Source organism: Scyliorhinus torazame, chromosome 17, assembly GCF_047496885.1.
Source record: "Scyliorhinus torazame isolate Kashiwa2021f chromosome 17, sScyTor2.1, whole genome shotgun sequence".
Classification (NCBI taxonomy): Eukaryota; Metazoa; Chordata; class Chondrichthyes; order Carcharhiniformes; family Scyliorhinidae; genus Scyliorhinus; species Scyliorhinus torazame.
In genome coordinates, this window is record NC_092723.1 from 28,212,504 (window position 1) to 28,235,424 (window position 22,921).

The 22,921-nt window shown below is 49.8% G+C and overlaps 1 protein-coding gene across 3 annotated transcripts in view; it reads left to right on the top strand.

The window, feature by feature from the left end:
* The window catches only part of LOC140393804 (zona pellucida sperm-binding protein 3 receptor-like), a 42,822-nt gene that overhangs the window by 15,655 nt on the left and 4,246 nt on the right, over positions 1-22,921 (top strand). The window contains exons 4-7 of one of the 3 annotated variants that reach the window (XM_072480259.1): positions 4,928-5,001; positions 5,512-5,697; positions 9,359-9,544; positions 18,366-18,506. In XM_072480259.1, the coding sequence (XP_072336360.1) occupies positions 4,928-5,001; positions 5,512-5,697; positions 9,359-9,544; positions 18,366-18,506 (587 nt within the window). Of the gene's footprint in view, positions 1-4,927; positions 5,002-5,511; positions 5,698-9,358; positions 9,545-18,332; positions 18,507-22,921 lie in introns of all 3 variants that reach the window. The other 2 variants (XM_072480258.1, XM_072480260.1) reach the window with 2 other exon arrangements.

Sequence of the window (22,921 nt, forward strand, 5' to 3'; positions counted from 1 at the left end):
TGTATAGTATCACACCTCCAGCACGTGGCTAAGAGCTAGTCTGGTTCAGTCAGACCGAGTAACCACACTTGGGTTAGCAGAGAGTCGAACTCATAGAGAACTGTGCTACTGGTTCAATAAATCGGATTGAACTAACTTCCAAGGTCTGGAGTATCTTTTGGTTAAAGCTGCATCCAGTTGCAGACTGTGTTATCCCAGAGTACATAACACATCAGTGGTGAGGTTGGTGGTGTCTCGGGGAGAAGTTGGAGGACCAGAGAACCAGTCCCACTGCCAGACCTCCGCATCGTGGATCTGCTGGAAGGTGGCTCAGATGCTGGGAAAAATTGGGTTGGGTAGGAAAACCTCCCCAAGTCCCCAGAAATATACAGGGCCCACAGATCACTGGCCGAGGCCAAAAACGGGGACAACCACAGCATCATCGTCAATCTATGCGGGACCCTAAACTGGCAGTCTTGCAAGTGGGGAGGGTGCGTTGGGGGCAGACCTGGCAATGTCGTACTCAGCCAGGCTGTGGGTAGCCTTCCTGAGACAGATATTTATTTTACCGACAGGTTCGCGAAAGGAACATTATTTTATCCGGTAGGCAGGTTTCTGCGCCAACATGGACTGGGGAAGCAAGTGAGAACAGACTCCGACTCCAATGAAGAATTGCACGGGATGAAGTTGCCTTGCTTTCAAAACTGATGCAAGTCCCTGGAAGGAGGGAAGAGGGCAGAAAGATCCCAAAGTGGAAAGGAACACAACGGACAGGGGAGGCAGATCACTCGAGGGGAGGCTAGTGCACAGGGAAGTATAGGGGGGGGGAAGGGAAGAGAGCGAAGACAAAATGCTGGTTATGACCAGGCACACATGGTGGTAACAAGGACATCGAGGATGATCGGAAATCCCAGAGTGCAGGTATGGCCGACCCCGCAGGGGAGTCTATGCCCACCTAGCAGTGGAATCTTCCTCCGAGGTGCACTTGAGGAAGAAGGACCGACTTGCAGGTAAAGTGGTTGGTAGGACAGGCATTAGTAGCCATAGTCCTACTCCTCCCATAAGACAGTATTCACGGCAACAAAAGCAGTTGCAGACCAGGAGATGGTACATCGTGCATGGACCATCTGGGGCCTTTATCGTGCTAATTCCAAGTGTGGCCTAACTTTAGGTTCTATAAAGCTGCAGCATAACTTGTCAATATTTATACTCTAAATGCCCTGGCCGATGAAGGCATTGACTAACTGCGTTCTCCACATGTGTGTTGCCACTTTCAGTGACCTGTACACCCAGATCCATTTGCCTGTTCGCCTGTCAATTTTGAGGGTTCTCCTTTTTACTGAATATTTCCTCCCTGTATTCCAAAATGCATTAACACTCATTTGTCTGGATTAAACTGCCATCTCTCCACCCAAGTCTCTAATCAATATGTATTCGTCTGCCATGAGGGACCTTGTCAAGGCCTTACTGAAGTCCATGTAGCCAGCATCCACTGCCCTACCTTCATCAGTCATCTTCGTCACTTCCTCAACTCAATCAAGTTAATGAGACCTCAACCTTCCCTTCACAAAACCATGCTGTCTCATGCTAATACATCCACTTGCTTCCAAATGGGAGTGAATCCTTTCCAATAATTTCCTAGATGATCCTTGCTACCCGTGAGCAAAGGAATAACATTAGCCATCCTGACTCCTTGCTTAAGTTCCTTCCTATTTTCTTTATATTCCTCACTGGCTTCGTCTGTTCCCAGCTGCCTTGCCCTTACAAATGCTTACTTTTTTCTTATTTTTAAATGAGTAAGTGTACCCAATTTTTTTTTTTTTTTATAAATTAAGGGGCAATTTAGCATGGTTCACCTACCCTGCACATCTTTGGTTGTGGGGGTGAGACCCCTGTAGACACAGAACGTGTGGAGTTTGCACAGATAGTGGGCCGGGATCGAACCTGGGTCCTCGGGTGCCATGAGGCTGCAGTGCTAACCACTGCATCACTGTTGCCCCTTTTTCGTCTTTACTAGGCTCTCGAGTATCTCTTATTGTCCAAGGTTCCTAACTTGTCATATTCGTGCTTCATCACTGGAATATGCCGGCCTCATTCCTATCAACTGACTTGAAAAACTCCAACATGCCGGATGTGGATTTACCCTCCAACATCCGTCCGTCCCCACCTAGATTCTTCAGTTCCTGTTATAATTAGCCCCTCCACCTGAGGACCATTCTTATCTTTATCCAACAGTACCAACTTACTGAATTGGGTCACTGTTCCCCAAATGCTCCCCTACTGAAACTGGCCATGCTCTTTTCCCCCAATAGGTTTAGTACGACCCCTTCCCCAGTTGGACTATTTGCATATGTTTCAAGAGGCCCTCCTGGATGCTCAAAATTCTGCCCCATCGAAGCCTCTAACACTGAGGCCCAGTCAACACAGGAAGTTAAGTTTATCACATTGGGCTAAATAGCTGGCTTGCAATGCAGAACAATGCCAGCACCACGGGTTCAATTACCGTACCGGCCTCCCCAAACATGTGCCGGAATGTGGCGACTAGGGGCTTTTCACAGTAACTTCATTGAAGCCTACTTATGACATGCTGTTATTATTATTTATTAAAATTGCCCACAGCAACCCTGTTCAGAATCTGCCTACATATCCGCTCTCCTATCTCCCATTGGCTGTTTTGAAGGCCTGTAATAAACCCCAGCATTGTGATTGTATCCTTTGTATTCCTGAACTCTACCAATATTGCCTCACTGCATGAGCCCTCCAAGGTGGCCTCCCGCAGTACAGCTGTGACAGTCTCCTTAACCAGTAGTGCAACTCTCCCAACCCCTTTGATATTCCCCTCCATCCTGCCTGAAACATCTACATCCTGGACCGTTTAGCTGTTGTTCCTGTTTCCCCTCAACCAAGTAATGGCAGCAACAACATCGTTCCAAGTACTAATCCAAAAAGGTTCATCTGCCTTACCTGTTCTATTTCTCTTATTGAAACAAATGCACTTCAGGCCACCAGTCCTGCTGTGTTCAGCAACATCTCCCTGCCTGCTCTTTCTCGGTCTCACTGGTCCTATTCTCTAGTTTCCCCGTCCGTTGTTTCACCTTCTGACTAATACTTTGGTTCTTGATACACTAGTTTTAAACCTCCTGTGTGACACTAGCAACCTTGCAGCCAGGATATTTTGCCCCTTCAGTTTAGACGGAACCCGTCCTCCTTGTACAGGTCTCACCTGCCCTGGAAGAGATCCCAACAGTCCAGATATGTGAAACCCTCCCTCTTACACCAGTTGTTTAGCTGTACAGTCTTCCTATTTCTAGCCTCAGTGGCACGGGGGGTAATCTTGAGATGACTACCCTAGAGATCCTGTTTTTAACTTTCAACTTTCTACCTAACTCTCTGAACTCCTGCTGCAGAACCTTGTCACTCTTCCTGTCTATGTCATTAGTACCAATATGTACCAGAAGGTTTTTGAATGGTTTGGGGCTGGGGTTCACCTCATGGGTGAAACAACTACTATACAGAGCTCCCAATGGTGAATCTGCAGACAAACACCCCCAGCTCTGGATACTTCCTGCTGTACAGAGGGATGAGGCAGGATGCCTGCTGTTCCTGCAATAGTTTGCCCTGGCGATTGAGCCACTGTCAATAGCGCTCCGAGCATTGAAAGGGTGGAGGGGCATCCGTAGGGGAGATGGAGAGCATAGTCTAAATGTATGCAGATGACCTGCTCCTCTACATCTTCCCCTGGCCAGCATGAAAGGAAAAACTCCTGAAGGAGTTCACCCCTGCAACAATGGACACCTTTTTCAAGAGACAAACTCTGATATAACCAAGACAAAAACGTCCTTCACAAGGAAATGATGACATTCCCCAGATATCAGACATTCACTAGTGAGCAGACCTGGTGAACTAGGGGATGGGAGATGTACGGATGATTACTGGAGGAGGCACACTCACCCCTGGATGACACATGGGAGGAAGAACTAGGTAGAGGGAGGACTCTGGAAGTGCTGCACAGGGCAAACTTCACCTCCACCATGTGCACTGCTGAGCCTAACTGAACTAAAGTGGGGCAGGGTACACCTAACCAGGACGAGATTGAGCGGATTCTTCCTGTAGGTGGAGGACCAGTGCTATGGAGGCTCAGCCAACCATGTCAACATGTTTTGGTCTTGCCACAGATCTGTCTGGTACTGGACATCCTTCAAGTCATGTCCAGGGTTGAGGGTGGAGCCTTGCCTGCTGCTGGTGTTCTTTGGGATATCCGAACAACCAGAACTTTTTCACGGCAGGGGGGGCTAGAGACCTGACCTTTGTTTCCCTGATCGCCCACCAAAGACTCCTGCTCAGCTGGCAATCTGCAACACCACCCTGCAGACTGGCTGTTCAACCTGGTGGAATTTCAAGCCTCGACAGATCGAGGGAAGGCTTCCACAAAACATGGAGGTAACTTGGGGCCCCCCCCCCCCCCCAAGCATGGTTATGGGCCAGGAGGCAACAAGAGCGGGGGTGGGGGGGTGCAGACAACGGTAACGGCTGATCGCCAGTGGAGTGATATCATGGTTGTTGTAATTCACCGACTGACCACTAGGAGTCTCTCTCGTGTATGTAAGTGAATGTTAGTCAGCTGACCCCAGACTGGCTGGAGGAAGCTGAAGAACGGTTGCTTGTGCATGATTATGCAAAGCAACAGATGAATAACAGTACATAATTTACCCCAGAGTTAATGTTAATACATAGTCTCGAGCTACAAGTGTTCTTGTAATAAATCAGACCATCCGACAAGAACATTACAGCCAGACTAATGAGTTATTTTGCTTTTTACTTTGCTCCATTGCTAATGAGTTGATATATTTACCATTTTATGGATTTTAATCCCTAATAACTCTTAGAATAATGGTGGTGTGATAAGCAGAAACCTGTTTTAATTCAATTGCCTTACCCCTTCCCCCAGATACATCATCGTTGGCAAGCCCTACCGGATATGTACGGCTGATGGTTGGGATGGCCAGGTTCCGACATGCCAAAGTAAGTTTCGAATTCTAAATTGCATAGAATGGTTGCCTTGTTTTCCTTGACTCTAATGATTGAACCACGCTAATGAAATACACGTATCTGGAATGTTTGATTCAAATGTTAGCTTTTTGGCATGCCAAATATTAGTAAGGTAGCAATCTTTCAAGGATCATTGCATACTACAGTGATCACTTGCTGTAAACATTCTTCAAATATTAGATACTGCAAAATAACACTTCATGATACAGTAATTTGTTTACTAGTGAACTTCGAGATTTGTTTTGATCTTTACTTCGCAGAATACAGATGGCTCACATCCAATGATCTCAAATGTATGAAATGAAATAGCATCAATATAAACATAGCTGGAATCCTTCATACTCCATGCTGCCACCACATGCCCCCATAAGCAATCTACATAAGATTGGTTCTCCATTTGAGTTATAAGCGAGTGGAAAAGTGAAAATATCTTTGCCACTAGTTGTGGATACTCTGACTGACTGAATTTCATTTTTTCCATAGTTGTCATGTGTCCTGATCCTCCACCTATTAGTAATGGGACAGTTTCATCACCACCATCTGGAGGGGTTTGGATATATGGAAGTGTAGCAAAATATTCATGCACTGCGGGCCTTTTCCTGATCGGTGAAGAAACCATCATCTGTACAGAAACAAAAGAGTGGAGCAGGAATCCACCAAGATGTCAAGGTAAAGAACTATCGGTATTGGATTCAATTGCCATCTGAAGTTTGAGCATAAACCGGTTTATTGACTACATCATATTAACAGCTGTTGGCTTAATTTGTGGTATTACAAAGGAAATAGGTTTTTGTTACTGGTTTTAATTGTTCATTTATCCAGAGTTCCCTCTACATACTCCATTGCGACATAGATTTGGAGCCGGAGATGTTTGTGTACAAGTTGGACAAAGTGGCGGCACATTGCCACAGTAGTTGGCACTGCTGCATCTCAGCGCTCGGGGTCCAGGTTCAATTCTAACCTTGGGTGACTGTCTGTGTGAAGTTTGCACTTTCTCCCCATGCCTACGTGGGTTTCCTCCCACAGTCCAAAGGTGGATGTGCAGGATGGGTGAATTGGCCATACTAAAGATGTGCAGGTTAGTGGGTTTATGGCAATTGGGTGGGGGAATGGGCCTCGGTAGGATGCTACCGATGCGGTGGAAAATTCAGCACCTGGGAGAAAACTGGCCAATACGTTTCCGATGCTCTGGCCTCCTGCTGGCTTAGTTCCCGGCACCGGGAGGTTGCACTTAGTAAAGGGACCCCTGTCTGGAAGCTAGAGAGTCAATGGGGGGGGGAAAGAAATGTACCACTCTTGAAACACCATGGGCGAAATTCTCCCCCAACGGTGTGATGTCCGCCGACTGGCGCCCAAAACGGCACCAATCAGACAGGCATCGCGCCGCCCCCAAAGGTAAGGAATGCTCCGCATCTTTGGGGGCCGAGCCCCAACATTGAGGGGCTAGGCTGACGCCGGAGGGATTTCCGCCCTGCCAGCTGGCGGAAATGGCGTTTGTTGCCCCGCCAGCTGGCGCGGAAATGCGGCGCATGCGCGGGAGCGTCAGCGGCCGCTGACAGTTTCCCGGCGCATGCGCAGTGGGGAGAGTCAGTTCCGCCTCCGCCATGGTGGAGACCGTGGCGGAAGGGAAAGAGTGCCCCCATGGCACACAGGCTCGCCCGCGGATCGGTGGGCCCCGATCGCGGGCCAGGCCACCGTGGGGGCACCCCCCGGGGTCAGATCACCCTGCGCCCCCCCCCCCCCCCCCCCCCCAGAGCCCACCCACGCCGCCTGGTCCCGCCGGTAAATACCAGGTTTAATTTACGCCGGCGGGACTTCGGCCCAACCGGGCTGGAGAATTGAGCGGGGGGTCCCGCCAACCGGCATGGCCCGATCCCCGCCCAATCTCCGGTACCGGAGACTTGGGCGGGGGCGGGATTCACGGCGGCCAATGGCCATTCTCCGACCCGGCGGGGGGTCGGAGAATGATGCCCCATGTGTCAATTCCTGGAAAGTGAAACTGGTCAGCTGTGTTTAAACCCCTCAGATCCTTGAACTGCAAGCTATTTGTTGGTTTCCCTTGGGCAACTTCCACGCAAGCTGTCAGACTTACTTTATTCGCCTTCCTTCGCAGGTTGGAGTAACTCTGAAGTGCTCTATCCCAAATGTTTATAAACATCAACCACTTCAGTGCTTTCCACTCCATTTCCACCCCCACCCCGCCGCAAGCAGATTTTGAAGTGGTTAGCTGGAAATTGATTAGAGCACTTCCGAGTGGGGGTCGGCGGGAGAACGTTGTCTCATTTGTCCTTCACACCCAGAAGTGTAGGTCATCGAGAAAAGCAGTATGCCAAATACTGACTCCTGGAGAGCCCCACCGCTTACCACCCTGCAGACTGAAAACAACTGTCCACTGTTGCTGTACTCTCATTGCCATGCCATGGGCCATGGACTTTATGACAAACCTCTGAGGCACTTCATCAAACCATTTTGGAAAGCTAAAAAAACGTTAGCCTCATCAACCTTCCGACTTCAAGGCCCCTTTTTCACTGCTTCATCTCTTTTCCCTCCCCTGTCTCCCTCACTCACACCCAAGGAGCAGCGGCTTTGTTTTCTTCCCCCTTGTGGGAATGTACCTAGACTGCAGCTGAACTAACTACTCTGTAAAGGCAGCCGACAGATATTGGCCAGGGTACCAGGATTATTGTCTGTGGTCCCCACCACAAACTTTGTCACTGACTATTGTCTGAGGTTAAAGTTGGTGCCATATTAACCTGAACTTCCAGCCACATTGTCACCATCATGGCTGCCTATTCTGCCTGTCACCCAATCCTGGCCCCTGCTCATCTACTTGAACTCTGATCTGTGCCTGTTATGTGCTGGAGTTGACTGCTTCTATTGGTAGCAGTTTTGCTTCCTCGCCAGAAGGATGTGGTTTCAAATCCCACTCCAGGACCTGTGACACAAAATAGGCTGGGAGCAATGCAGAGGTGCCATAATTTGGATGAGGCCAAATAGAATCATTTGGATGAGATGTTAAATAGAATCCACGTCTTCCTCTTTCTTCTGAAATCTATTTTGGAAGTGACAATCTAGGACAGGATGGTAGTGCAGTGGTTAGCACTGCTGCTTAACAGCTCCAAGGACCTGGGTTTGATTCCCGCTTAGGTCACTATCTGTGGCGTCGACATGTTCTACTCGTGTCTGTGTGGGATCCCTCTCCAGTCCCGAAAGACGTGCTTGTTGGGTGAATTGGACATTCTGAATTCACCCTCCGTGAACCCGAACAAGCACCAGAGTATGGTGACTAGGGGCTTTTCGAAGAATTTCATCGCAGGCAGTGTTAATGTAAGCCTACTTGTGACATTTATTATTATTAGCTAATTTTGATGCATCGCCCATAAAATATTTTTGAAAGCCTCCTTAGTCCTGCAGACGGGCACAAATAATAGATATTGTCACTGGTCTGTAATTTGTGAGCCGTAGCCCATGTCCAATTTCAAGAGCCTTTAAGCGCACTGTTTCAGTCTTTCCCAGACTCTGGGGTGCCAGAGGATTAGAGGATTGCATACGTGATTCTGCTGTTTCAGAAAATGCTGCAAGAATAAGCCGCAGTCGTTTAACTTGTTGGCAAGAATAAGCCCCAGTCATTTAACTTGTTGACAAGCTTTAGAAATAATAATTATTTTGGGTAGAATGGTAGTCACATGATCTCCGAGCTTCAATGTTTGAATCTCGCCTATGCCTCTGGTACACGATTCAAACGGGCAAAAAAATCCTTCCAATGCTCAAGGAACGAGCCTGGGCAGATCAGAATTTAACATTGCAGTCTAGAGAAAAGGAAGTTGCAGTCCAGAGAAAAGGAATAATAATAATCGCTTATTGTCACAAGTAGGCTTCAATGAAGTTACTGTGACAAGCCCATAGTCGTCACAATCCGGCACCTGTTGAGGGTCATTTATAATGTAAGTAAACTGTGAAAGATTTGGACGAAGGGATATTACAAAAAATGCTAAACTTGAGACAGATTATCCAATGATTTAATATTTGAGGTTCTAGATTCTGTTGGTCAAGATAATAAGAGTTGAAAATGGTATTAATAGCTGGGCTGTAATCAGATTGTACTATGCACTGCTGGGGAACCTGCTGTGGGTGGCCCCTTCGGTGGGGCAGAAAATCATAGCCATGGCATTGCCTTTTGTGTACTTTATTTCTCTTTCCCTTTCTAAACCCCCCCCCCTCCTCCATCTATCCTCTCATAAACCAATTATTTTAACACTGAGATCTGTCTATGACACTTAAAACTAATGCTAGTCTTTAACACCTTGATTTAAAAACTTATTTTTGGCAGTTGTTCAATGTGCTCGCCCCAAAACTCCTGATAATGGAAAGATTACTTCAGGCTTTCGACCTTCATACAGTTATCAGGACGCTATCATGTATCAATGTGATGTCAATTTTGAAATGGTTGGAAAGAGTGTTATTGTATGTACTGAAAATAACACATTTGTACCACCACCACCTACCTGTGAACCACGTGAGTAACCATTTCTTGAGCTCGAATAGTTTTTAAATTGGCTGATTCACATTTTGTCAATGGCACAAAATTGGACATTATTTTTTTTTTCTCTATTTCCCCATTCCCCCTTTCACAAGCCCAGTTTATTTTTACAGGAAGACCTGTCTAATACTTGAGACTAATGCATGGCTATTTTGGCAATGATCAGCTTGAAATGCCTGGAAATGGACCGGTTCTAGGTTTTCAATCTCGTATATAGTTACTGGGACACTCCTGCATTGATGTAATGACTTGTTTTTTAAAATGGGTGGGGAAGTGTTATTAAATGTAGTGAAAATAGTACATTTGTGTATCACCACCAATTAAATATTAAGCGAGGCATAGGAGCTGACTTTTTTTTTTTCTTGTGTTGAAAAAGGCAACTGTGAGCAGCCTCCAGTATTGAAAAATGGCTTTTGAACTGACAATATGGGCGTTATTCTCCGACCACCCCCCCCACCCGCCGGGTTGGAGAATCGCCGGGGGCTGCCGTGAATCCCGCCCCCGCCTGTTGCCGAAGTCTCCGGTACCGGATATTCGGCGGGGGCGGGAATCTGGCCGCGCCGGTTGGCGGGCCCCCCCCGCTCGATTCTCCGGGCCGAAGTCCTGCCAATAAATTGCCTGTCCCGCCGGCGTGGATTAAACCACCTTTTGAACGGCGGGACAAGGCGGCGCGGGCGGGCTCCGGGGTCCTGGGGGGGGGCGCGGGGCGATCTGGCCCCGGGGGGTGCCCCCACGATGGCCTGGCCCGCGTTCGGGGCCCACCGATCCGCGGGCGGGCCTGTGCCGTGGGGGCACTCTTTCCCTTCCGCCTCCACCACGGTCTCCACCATGGCGGAGGCGGAAGAGACTCCCTCCACTGCGCATGCGTGGGAAACTGTCAGCGGCCGCTGACGCTCCTGCGCATGCGCTGCCCGGGGATGTCTTTTCCGTGCCAGCTGTCGGGGCAACAAAGGCCGTTTCCGCCGGCTGGCGGGGTGGAAATTCCTCTGGCGTCGGCCTAGCCCCTCCAATGTTGGGGCTCGGCCCCCAAAGATGCGGAGCATTCCGCACCTTTGGGGCGGCGCGATGCCCGTCTGATTGGCGCCGTTTTGGGCGGCAGTCGGCGGACATCGCGCCGTTTCGGGAGAATTTCGCCCTCTGTCTCAGACCACTTTTCCTGTGGGTATGAATATTACTTACGAATGTGACCCAGGTTACGTGTTTCGGAGAGGTAGTTAAAAATATATTACTTGCTGGAAAAATTCAACTTGGTCACCATTACAGGCTGTTTGTGAACCTGAACGTAAGTAATGAACAATTTTATTTCATTTGCCCTCTCTTTAATTTCCCTTTTTGCCCATTTTCTCTCATGACTTTGCTGTAATACATTTCCATGTGGTTGAACAGCCTTGCAGGACCATGTTGTGATCATTCAGGAGTCTGGATAATGGTGAGGTGCCTTAAATGTAGGCTTCAATATAACTTGGCTTTGATAATTTCTCGCCCAACATCACTGCAAACTCCCTGTTTGGTGCTGTAATCTTTTAAAATTAAATAGTTATATCCTGTTCTGATTATCTGGTCCATTAATTAAATAAGCTACTTTGGACCAATCGTGGGATTGGAGAGAATTTATTAAAACTGCTAGCCACCTCCGTTATTGTTGGCGTTCTACTTCCCAATCTCTCTTTGTTACTTCTTGTTTTGTATTCAACATCCAAAGGTACAAAGATTTTGCAGGTATTTTATGGCTTTATTTGACCAACTTTATCCACTACAAATTTGGGATTTGTGGGAGGAAATCAGAGCACCTGGAGGAAACCCACGCAGACACGGAGAATGTGCAGAATCCACGCAGACATTGACCCAAGCCAGGCATCAAACCTGGGACCCTGGTGCTCAGTGCTAACTACTGTGCTCATAGCCCATAAATAGTTACGCAAACTCTGAGCTGGTATTCAGGCAGGGAAGTGGAGATGAGTCCACAAGATCAGCCATGATCTCATTGAATGGCAGAGCAGGCTCAAAGGGCCAGATGGTCTACTCCTAGTTCTTGTGTTCCCAGTTGGGCTCCTTGTACCCAAAAGGTCAGCTCTATTTTCAAACCGCCTCAGACCTGCAAACCAGCACCATTAGCAGAAATTGCCAATGGGGAGTAATTTACCCTGGGGTCATAGCCTATTTTGAGCACGAGGCCAGCCTATTTTGAGCACTAGGCCAACTTTGAGAACAATTTGTAGTGCACAATTTGAGGTTGGAATTTCAATCTTGTGCATTGTTCATGTAGATTTTTGGGCAAATTGCACTGAATAGACCCCATGCAATAAGCTAAAGGGGACATTCTGCAACTAAAACAAAATGGAAATACAGTACGATGCAGGCAATTATAGACCCAAAAGTGGGTAGAAAAATGGATTTTCTGCAGGTCAGAAGATGCGAAGAGACTGTCATATCATACAAACTTAGAATGTGAAGACATTGACATTTTGGGTTTATTACAAATAAAATAGGGTAGTGGGTGCCTGGAACACGCTGCCAGAGGAGGTGGTGGAAGCAGGGACGATAGTGACATTTTAAGGGGCGCCTTGACAAATCCATGAATAGGATGGGAATAGAGGGATACGGACCCAGGGAGTGTAGAAGATTGTAGTTTAGTCGGGCAGCATGGTCGGCGAGGGCCGAAGGGCCTTTTCCTGTGCTGTACTGTTCTTTGTAGTTGCTCCTTCTATAAACATCTGAGAAAGACATGGTATGTGTATAGTGGCAGTGTTGTAGATATCTGGCTCATGTATTTTGGAATATAACTTTTTTTTTTTTTTTTTTTTTTGTTATGATCTGGTTGATGTGAATACTGGATGGGGAGATTCCAGGATAGACACTGGCTCAGTAGATTGGAACTACTTTTTAAAGAACCTCGAGGAACAGTCATAGGACTGCAAATTAGTACAAGAGAAATAGTTTGATTATAAAGCCTCAAACTGTGTACAGTTTTCAAAAATAACATCCCACTCTGAACCAAATGGCTGATGCCACTCAACTGATCTTCTGTGGATTTCTCTTCAATCCCAAAAAGGCCACTTTAAAATCATCTTTCAAAAACCATGCTGTTTGCATTAATAATCTATTCCTGGTTTTTCAAACAAAGCTCCTCTCCTCTCGAGTTTCCTTTCTCAAATGCTTTTACACACAATTCAGATACTCGGTCCCCAACAGAATATTATTCTTCAAGCACTGGAAATAAGGACACCCAACCTTGCAAGTTGCTTCAGATATGTGGCTTGTTTGCAGGAAACCTCATCAGCTCTTCTCTTCCCAGATGTGTCTTTACCTTTTTATAAGCGGTGTCCTACTCTCAAAAGGCAATTCTTCTGTTCATTTTTAACCTCAACTCCAACTTCTCAATTTTTTCCAGTTCCTTGGCTAGCTGTTCTTAGTTTCTTGCTTTCTTCACCATTGCTCCATGATATGGCTTTTCTTCTAGCAAAGCTTAGAAAATGTTCCTCTCCCGCTTCCTAAAGCGAACTACTATAAAGTCAGCTAAACTTGCAATCCTATGTTAAGGTTCCCCCTAGTTACCACAACAACCTTGTCTACTTTTTATGTCATAGACTCTTTAAGCCCAACGGATGCATGTTTTCAAGTGAAACGAAAAATCCCCAGATGCAAACAACTTGTCTGACACATGAATCTAACTACAGGATTACCCTTCTTTACGCAAAAGCACGAAAATAGACCCAATTCCATTACCTTATTTCTAATATTAACAATACACCATGTCGGGCGGCAAGATGGCTAACACTGCTGCCTCACTGCTCTAGGGATCCAGGTGCAATTCCAGCCTTGGGTGACTGAAGTTGTACGTTCTCCCAGTGTCTGCGGAGCACCCGGGTTTCCTCCGGGTGCTCCGGTTTCCTCTCACAGTCCAAAGATGTGACGAGTGGATTGGCCATGCCAAATTCCCCTTGGTGTGCTCTTTCAGTGGGTCGGTGCAGACTCGATGGACCGAATGGCCTCCTGCACTGTAAATTCAATGAAATATCGATCACTTAAAACTAGTTTTTCTGACATACAGTTCAACTGTAGAAAATGGGGTAAATGTGATTAAAGCAAGCTTGGAGCATGATTTTATGTTGCAGCACATTCTGTTCTCAAAAATTACAAAGGATAATAAGTGGCTCTTGAATGAATCATTTGATTACTGTCTGTCAAAATGCCGCCAAGAACCCCATGTCCAAAGTTTGTGTAGACATTGAAGTTGGCTGGATGGACAAGTGAAGCATCACCAGATGGCAGAATTCCCTCCAGTGCCTGAACCTAATACTTTGTGCCCAGAAGTAAAAATTTGGTTTCTCTTCAGTGACGTCTCCCGTTTCCTATTTAATGTAAGAATTCACTGTTGTGCGCACTTATCATTTTTCTACTATAAATTTTGGTCCCATATATCACCGCTTTAAATCCAAATGCTCCGATCACCTCTATTTCTCTGCATCTAAACTGCAGTGTAATCCTTCCATCACATACCAAATACAGGCAGGCGGTAAAGTGTGGGGAAGACTCTTGGTCAGCTATGCTTGATGTGAAGAGGCACCCTTAAAGGTATAAGCCTCTGGTGACAGATTAATGACCTGTTCCAGGGAAAAAATAGCTATGGAATTGGAAGATTGCCTTGTGCAATACTAGGTGTGGAAAGAACAACATCACAATTCGTTGAGGTCTGAAGGCTGAACATCTTAATAAAAATAATCAACAGTGCCTTGCAGGTTCATTTGCCATTCCTTAAGGTCCCTGGGCATCCTGATGGGTCAGCGAGGTTACCTGTGGATGCTCCTGTAGATTCTAATTGGACATTTTGGTTCAGCCTCCCAAGCATCTGGGGCGGGATTCTCCGATATCTGTGCAATGACCGGCAACAAAAACGGCGCGAATCACACCTGCATCGCGCCGCCCCAAACGTCGCTAATTCTCCGGCCCGGAATGGGCGAGCAGCAGCATGACGCTATTCGCGCTGGCTCACGGCGTTCGGCGTCATTCACTCCGTTCGGCGTCATTCACTCCGTTCGGCGTCATTCACGCCGCATGGCGTGACTGCTCAAAAGGCGCACTGCTCTCCCACCAGACCAGAAGACCCGACCGGATGGCTGCCCGCCGCTCACCCCCGAGGTTCCAGTCCCGCGACATCGAGGCGCTACTGGACGCAGTGGAGCAGAAGAGGGAGGCCCTGTATCCGGGACACGGCCGCAGAGTCGCCCCACGCCACAGCCGGCGTCTGTGGGGGGAGGTGGCAGAGGCCGTCAGCGCTGTGGCTCTGACACCACGGACAGGCACCCAGTGCCACAAGAAGGTGAACGACCTCGTCAGGGCAGCCAGGGTGAGCCCCCCCTCCCCCATATCCCCAAGTGAATCCAGCCCTAACCTTAACCTCTGCAATACACGTGCAACCGATGGCATGCATTCATATACCTGTGTAGCACTGTTGCCTTTTACCCCTGCCACCAACCCCCTCCCCCCACAGGAGAAGCGCGCACACAACACCAGGGAGCATGTGAGGCCCAGCTGATGAGAGGCCACTGACCAGAAATGAGGAAAGTGCCCTGGAACTGGCTGGCGGACCGTAGGACCGGGCGGTTGCCGAGGTCGGGGGCCCACCAGCAAGTGAGCCACCGACAGCCTGTCCCCATATCGCCCATATCACCTGATCACCGCCTGCGTGTCTAACCATTCATTCGCGCTGGCTCACGTGGTTCACGCCGTGCGGGAAATGTTTATCGTCAAAAGATTGGCGGCGTGCCAACCCTACTTGGCAGCGTGCCAACCCTACATGCATGCTTCATTGTGTATCGCAGGAGCAAGCGTCGAGGCACCCATCCCCGCAGATGCAGACCGCCCGCATGATGCCCCTCGGAGACCACGGGAGACTGAGCGACCCGGACCCTCCGGCACGCGGCGCCCGCAGGATGCCCCGCGGAGACCCGGACCCTCTGGCACGCGACGCCCGCAGGATGCCCCTCGGAGACCATGGGAGACGGAGAGACCTGGAGCAACAGGGAGACGACGTCTCGTGCAGGTGCGGCGACGCAGGCGTGTGCCACCCAGCGACTAGAGGGGCAGCCACAGGCCCCCGTCGCAGCCGAGTCACGAAATCACAACCCAGGACACTCCTACCCAGGAAACTGAAATACAGGACAGTGACACAGATTGGATGGGTGGAGACGAACCGCCACCCCAAAGTGCCATGGACTCGCGATTCGCACGACACAACGCCACTGCTGTCACCAACACCCTCCACCATCGCAGAGACGCTCACCTCGGTTGGGCACTTTAGTGATGAGGCGCCTGGTACACTCACTGGTGCACACAACACAGCCGTCCCGGTAGGAGCAGCAGAGGGGCCGGGCGGTCGGATGGCAGCCCGGCGCATGCGAACATCTGCCGCCCAGAATAATCCCGGGTTCGTGGAGTTACCACACCCACCCATAGGTCTGATGCAACCACCGAACCTGGGACGAGCGAAGAGGGTGACGACCTGCTTGCGGCGGCTGCAGTCGCAGGTGGCGGAGTCCACCCTCGTCCAGGAGCTGGCAGTGGTGCCGGTCACGCGTGCCACCCAGGCCGACACTGCACGGGTGGCGTCCACGGTGGAGGCAATGGATGCGACGGTGTCAGACATGGAGTGGTTTGCGAGGCCTGGGGCTTTCTGTGCAGGCGGCGTCTGTGGCCCAGGACATGGCTGCTCTCTCGCAGGAGGCCATGAGCCAGCAGCAGAGGCGCTCAACTCCGTGGCCCAGTCTCAGCAGGCAATGGCCATTGGTGCCATTGCCTATGTGCTAGCCGGCGTCGCACAGTCACAGACCGGGATTGCCAACTCCCTGAGCTCCATGGCTGCAAACCTGCAGACCCTTGTTGCTACCAGCACGGGCCTCCAGGAGTGGCAGTGCCAGATGCCGGGGGGGGGTTGTCGGATGGCCAGTCCGTTCGCATCCCCCACCCATGTAGAGGCCCGGGGGCCATTGGGCACCCCGAGGGAGGAGGAGGTGCTGGGGCCCGTTCCGGGTCCCATTGTAGGGGAGGTCCCGGAACACCTCGGGCTCCCCCCTTCCGTCCGTGGGCAACGGGCAGGACTGACTGGAAGCTTGCCATCCCAGTCGCCCGGGCCACAGCCTGGCCCATCTAGGCCAGGGCACCCCAGGAAACGGTAAGACAGCCGGGGCCGGTATGCCCCGTCCTTGGGTGCCTCCGTTGCCGTGGCGATGTCCTCTTTTTTTTTTCCCCCCCCTCCTCGTCCTGTCGGGCGGGTGTCCCTCCAGCCTGGTCGGCTGACGCCTGCCCCTCCTGCGGCAGCCTGCGCCGCCTCTCTGGCACGCTCCTCCTCCTCATCAAGGGCAACATGGACATTAGCGGCTGCCGCCACGGCGGCCAACATCGCTGGCAGACTGGAAAACAGACAGCCTGCGGGGGGGAACGACGACATGTCTTCATTGCTCATACCCCCCCCCCCCCCCCCCCCCCCACAGCCAGGTGGCATGGACCACATGGGCACGACTGTTGGAGGATGGCGCCAGGCGGGCAAACTCACTTGCCCTCGCACTCCCCCCTCCCCGGCACGGCCCCCTCCCCATCCTCGGCAGTCATCCTCCCGTCCCCTGCACTCGAGCCCCCCCCGCCGTGATGCGCGCACGCACGCACGCACACACACACACACACACACACACACTGCCCCATACTCCCGCTCGCGCCCCCGCCTCTCCTCCTCCCCCCCCCCCCCCCACCTCACCCGCACACACACCTCTCCACCTTACCCGTGCACACATCTCTCCTCCCCCCCCCCCCCCCACCCGCACCACCCCTCCTCCTCCCGCCTCACCCGCGCACCTCTCCTCCTTCTCCCCCACCTCACCCGCGCACACACCTCCTCCTCCTCCCCCCCCCCCCCCCCCACCTGCACACACCACTCCTCTTCCCCCCCCCCCCCCACCACCTCACCCGCACCTCTCCTCCTCTTCCCCCCCCCCCCACCTCACCCGCGCACACACCCCTCCTCCTCCTCCCCCCACCTCACCTGCACACACACCTCTTCCCCCCCCCCCCCCCCCCACTTCACACACACCTCTCCCCTCTTTTCCCACACACACACACACACACACACACACACACACACACTGCAGCCACGCCATCACCTCTCCAGCGGCCAACCCCCCAGGCCATCACCCACCTCCACGCTGGTCGGCGTCAACCATGAGCACTGGTTGACGCCGATTTAAAGGTGTTTTGATTTCACGTCGGCGGGACTTCGGCCCATCCGGACGGGAGAATATCGGCAGGCCCGAAGTCCATTGCCTCGTGCCCGCCCGTGCCGTTCTCCGAGGCGTGCGGCGCGATTGACGCCCCGCCGACCTTTCTCCCTTCTGAGAATGCGGCGGGGGCGGGATTCACGACGGCCCACGGCAATTCTCTGACCCGGTGGGGGTTGGAGAATCGTGCCCCTGATTGGAACTAATTATTTAGGTTGATGGGAGCACAAACTACTTTCCACAGTGAAGTTCCCTTTAAATGGCGGTATTGTTTTGTAGATGTTCCTGATATCTATCCAAGTAAATGGTTCCACATTAATGAGTAAGTGAAATGAGATGTTAAAATGTTGTCCGGTTGGATATTTGGTTTTAAGACAAATTGGGAAGGTATAAATTGAGTAACATAGGTAAGTATTGGGCACTGGGCCAACTAATGTTCCAGACGAAAGATTCAAACTCTCAAATTATTGGAACACAAATTCCTTTTATTGTACAAGGTACCCCAGAAGTATCGAGCTCCACGACAAAAGGTACCCCAGAAGTATCGAGCTCCACGACAAAAGGTACCACAGAAGTATCGAGCTTCATGACAAAAGGGACAAAAGGTACCACAGAAGTATCGAGCTCCACGACAAAAGGTACCACAGACGTATCGAGCTCCACGACAAAAGGTATTTAAACCCTTTTACACAGTATCAAACCTTTTGTGACACACAAACTGTCTTTATCACCTTTGACTGACTTCATTATCCAGTAGTATCAAAACTCACTGCTTGGGCCTAAACGCCATCCAGATTAAGAAGTGAGATGATCAGGCTCCCTCGAGTCCCAGGGCACATTCTTACGATGGTTGTCACTCTAGACATTCCCGTGTGTCTCCTCCTCCTTGTACAGATCTTGCTGGCACTGATCATGTTTCGAGTCATGTACTCACCGGACATACACTAATCAATCACTGTCTTTTTGTCACGAATGTTCAGGGAGCCATGTCGCTCTCTGGAGCATGAGGAGTCTGTTCAATCACTGTCCACCTGAGATATAGCAACAGCCATATCTCTCATGAAGTGGCTGTCTAATCTGCTGCACTGCTCATTCCCTGGCTGCAGATCATAGCAGTTTATGCTGCTCCCACTATTTTCATGCTAATACAGAGTTGACCTTTGCTGGTGTCGCAACAGACCCATCAGGGTACAGTATTTGGACCCTTTGTGAGGGACAGTGGGGATTGAAAAGAACTCGTGTACTGATGACCAAAAGATGTGAAGGTTCTCACCAGGTGGACAATATCACTGCTGTAATTTTAGCTTTTGTGACACTGGGTATGTTGATGCATACATTCTAGTTGTTTCCCCTTGAGTCTGTTTAACCCTAAAATTGCCTGCTACTTCTTGGACCCCATTTCTGGACCCACGTTCTTGATATTGTCTCACCATGACAAAGGCATTCTAAAGGGTTGGCCCAAAGGGAGCCTTTCAAATTTATGATCTGAAGAGCTTGGGGTCACCAATGATGGCCTGAGCTTTCCTCTAACTGTTACAGAACTGTGTCTGCTATCTACTAATGATTTTACCTGCAGCGTTGACAATTCAGGCCAGCTTACTTGGGTTACCATACCAGAATATTAACACTCTCTAACAGTCTTTGGCATACATTCTCTAAAATATTGACTCGCTCCAATCCCCAGTTTTCTAATTAAGAACGGGTGCTGGCTAGCCTTTTTAAAGATGGTCATTTTGTGAAGCTTAATTTCTGGTCTCCAGTGTTCCAAGATACTTCACACTCTACAACCTCTACCAGTTGCTCATAAGATACAAATTAATGTTCACAGATGCAGGCCATTGCTATATAAAAGTAGCTCTTTGGATTTACCTATATTGATCTTTTAATTGAACTATTTCTAAAGGCTGGAAACATGTTCATTTTATCTTTTAAAAATTCCACCAAAGCCATATAATCTGCACACTTAAATGTAATGTTCCCTTGATTCTCATTTCATATGGTGTATATAGATGATCCAATGAATTAGGACCCCCCCCATTTGCATTCAAACAACCTTTTGCAACAGGATGTGAATTTACATTGTGTTGAATGCTGAACTGAAATCAAGAGCGGGACAATGGTATCGTAGGCAAGTATGTTGATGCTCAAAATAGCAGGCAAACCAAAACTAACTCCAATCACGAGGATGAACAATATCACTGCTGTCATTTGGCTTTTGTCATACTGCGTCTACACCACAGTACACCTGGCCACTTTTAAAATATATTGCAGATAGTCAGTCGTCTTAAAATACAGTGGTACAATATGTAGTGTAATGGTTGTTCTTGGGAATACCTCCACATGGCAGGTTAATGCTGTGCTGTTGAGGATTGGTTAGAATCCAAGCTAGGCAATTCATCCAGCTGCTTTATGGGCAAAACCAAGGCAGAGCAGCTTGTGCAAGAAGTTATTAATGACTGAACAAGTTTGCTATTGATAAAGATGGGAATGATGCACATTTCTTGTCTGTTTTTTGTGAAAATACCAGGGGGGCCCACCGATCGGCAGGCCGGCCTCTGTCGGCGGGCCTCCTTTCCTCTGCCGGCATCCTTGCACCATTGTGTGGGGAGGACTGCCACTGCGCATGTGCTAGATGGCGCCTGCCCAACTGCGCAGGACCCAAGGCAGCACGTCTTTTACGCGGCGCCAGGTCTCCTACGCCGCACAGAGACCCCGCCCCTGCAAATCGCACCACGCCCCTGCCAGCCCCACGGAGGCCCCAGAATAGGGGTCTTGGAACGGGCGCCGCGTCTGAGTAAAACACTCCGGTTTTTACTCCGGCGTTGGCACTTAAGACTCCTGCTGGGAGAATCCCGCCAATAGGCAGAACAGGGTGACACTGTGCCAGTGACACCCATAGGTTGAGTATGTTCCTCTGGCTCCAGGCCCCCAGGAGATGCCTGCTGAGGGCATCAAAGGCTACCAGGTGCGAGGAGCAGCAGGCTGCTTCCACTTCCGATGTGCATCCTGGGGAAAGAGGGACACTGTCACAAAGATGTCCCCAGTGCTGCAGCTCATGCAAAGCCATATCAGCTCACAGGTATTCTAGGAAGGCAGAATACTCAGCGATCGTGATATTGGACCATGCTCTGTACTGGGTGGATGTGGCCTTTGAGAAGGGCCGAGGCCGGCGTGGAGGCTACATGTTGATAAGAGGAGAATTTGGAGGTAAACTGGAAATCTGCAGAGGACCTGGAACGGGGACCTTTTGAGAAGGAAGGAGTTGCAGACTAGTTTGTATCCACAGGCTGGTTTGGGGGGGGGGGGGGGGGTCAACATAAGACCCGGCAATTGCTGGCGGGCCAGCTCATCAGGCAGCAGCAAGGGACATCGTGTGGATTAGGGATAGAATGGGTGGGTTGGTGGTTGCTCTGCAGCAGGTGAGTAAGGTGTTTGAAGAGTTTTATAGGGACTTGTATAAGTTGGAGCTGCCAGAGGAGAGTCTGAGATGGAATTTCTGTATTGCCTAGAGGTAGGAGAGGACTGGATTGAAGGAACCAATGGGGGTGGAAGAAGTGCAGGCAGTGATGGGGAAGGCACCAGGGAGAGAAGGCTCCCAGTGCAATTTTTTAGAAAATTTGAGGATAAGTTGAGACCGCTGTTTGAGGATGCAATAGGATTAGGGGAGTATTGTTGGAGACGATGGGGCAGGCATCCATATCATGATTACTTTTAAAAAGGAGAAGGATCCGGTGGAGTGTGGGTCATAATGGCCTGTTTCTCTGCCAATATCTTCGCATCCACATTCAGTATAAATGTTGGTGAGGGTGGAAGAATGCCTTCTGAAGTTGGTGGGGGAGGATCAAGCTGGGTTTGTCAAGGGCAGGCAACAGAAGGAAGGTAGCTGGAGGTGATGGTGGCATTAGATGCGGAGAAGTTGTTTGACGGGTGGGGTGGAGTTATGTATTTGTGGTACTGGAGATGTTTGGGATTGACCTAGTTTGTGGCATTGGTGAAATTTATTATGAGGGTCCAACAGCATTTATGTGGGTGAATGGCACTTTCACTATTTCTGGTAACCATGCAGGGGGTACTTTCCACTATTTCTGGGAACCATGCAGGGCTGCCCCCTCTTCTGTTTGTGCTGGCGATTGAGCCATTGCGCTGAGCGGTTCAGACTTGTGGATGGGGGTGGAGCATAGGGCTGTACATGGACAATCTGCTGCTGTACATCTCAAACCCGAGCTTGTCAGTGAGGGGTACAATAGGGTTGCGAAGGAAATTTGGGCCGTTTTCGGGGTACAAGTTCAATGTGAGGAAAAGTGAATATTTTGTGATCTTCTACAAGGGCAGGAATGGGAGGGTTGCCATTCCATAGCGTCAACTCATTGTAGACATTTGGGAGGTGCAGGTGGCGTGGAACTGGGCACGACTTTGTAAGCTTAATTTCACGAGCCTCCAGTGTCTGCCGATCTTTCTTTTCCCCAAAGTCCTCCTTTTAAAGGAGTGGACAGGCTGGTCTCATCATTTGTGTGGGGAGGGAAGGTGGCTAGGATGAGGGAAGCAGTGCTCCAAAGGGGGGAGGGAGTGGAAGCGGAACTCTGATCCTGATTTCGGCCTCTTCTGCTATTTAACCAGTGCACTGTTAAATCGTGCCCCAGTGCCAACTTGGGTTAGAAAAGTGGAGGGAGCCCACTGGCGCCATTGTCGGGTTTCCCAGCCATATTTTTAAACTCTTTGACAAAAGAAGTGGATCCCACTATGTCATGCTTGTGGGGCAGGCTGCAACTTTTTTCTATAAGATCTGGGTGCCATTTTTGAAGGGAGCGCCGAGTTAAAGGATTGAAAAAAATAAAGGTGGTGACGAGACGCCGGAATGCAGTGCCTTTGCATAAATGTGAATGGACAATGTGGGTGGACTGGACAATTTTTAGCATGGGGGGGGGGGGGGGGGGACTAGTGGGAAGGCCTGATGATTTTTAATTGAAAATGGAGATCCCAAAGTTGGGATCCCTGTTAAATTACTGGGATTGGTCTCGAACCGTTTTCAGGTTTGTCCCACTTTTTAAAAACACAATTTTGCAACCCATCACTCTGATAACAATTA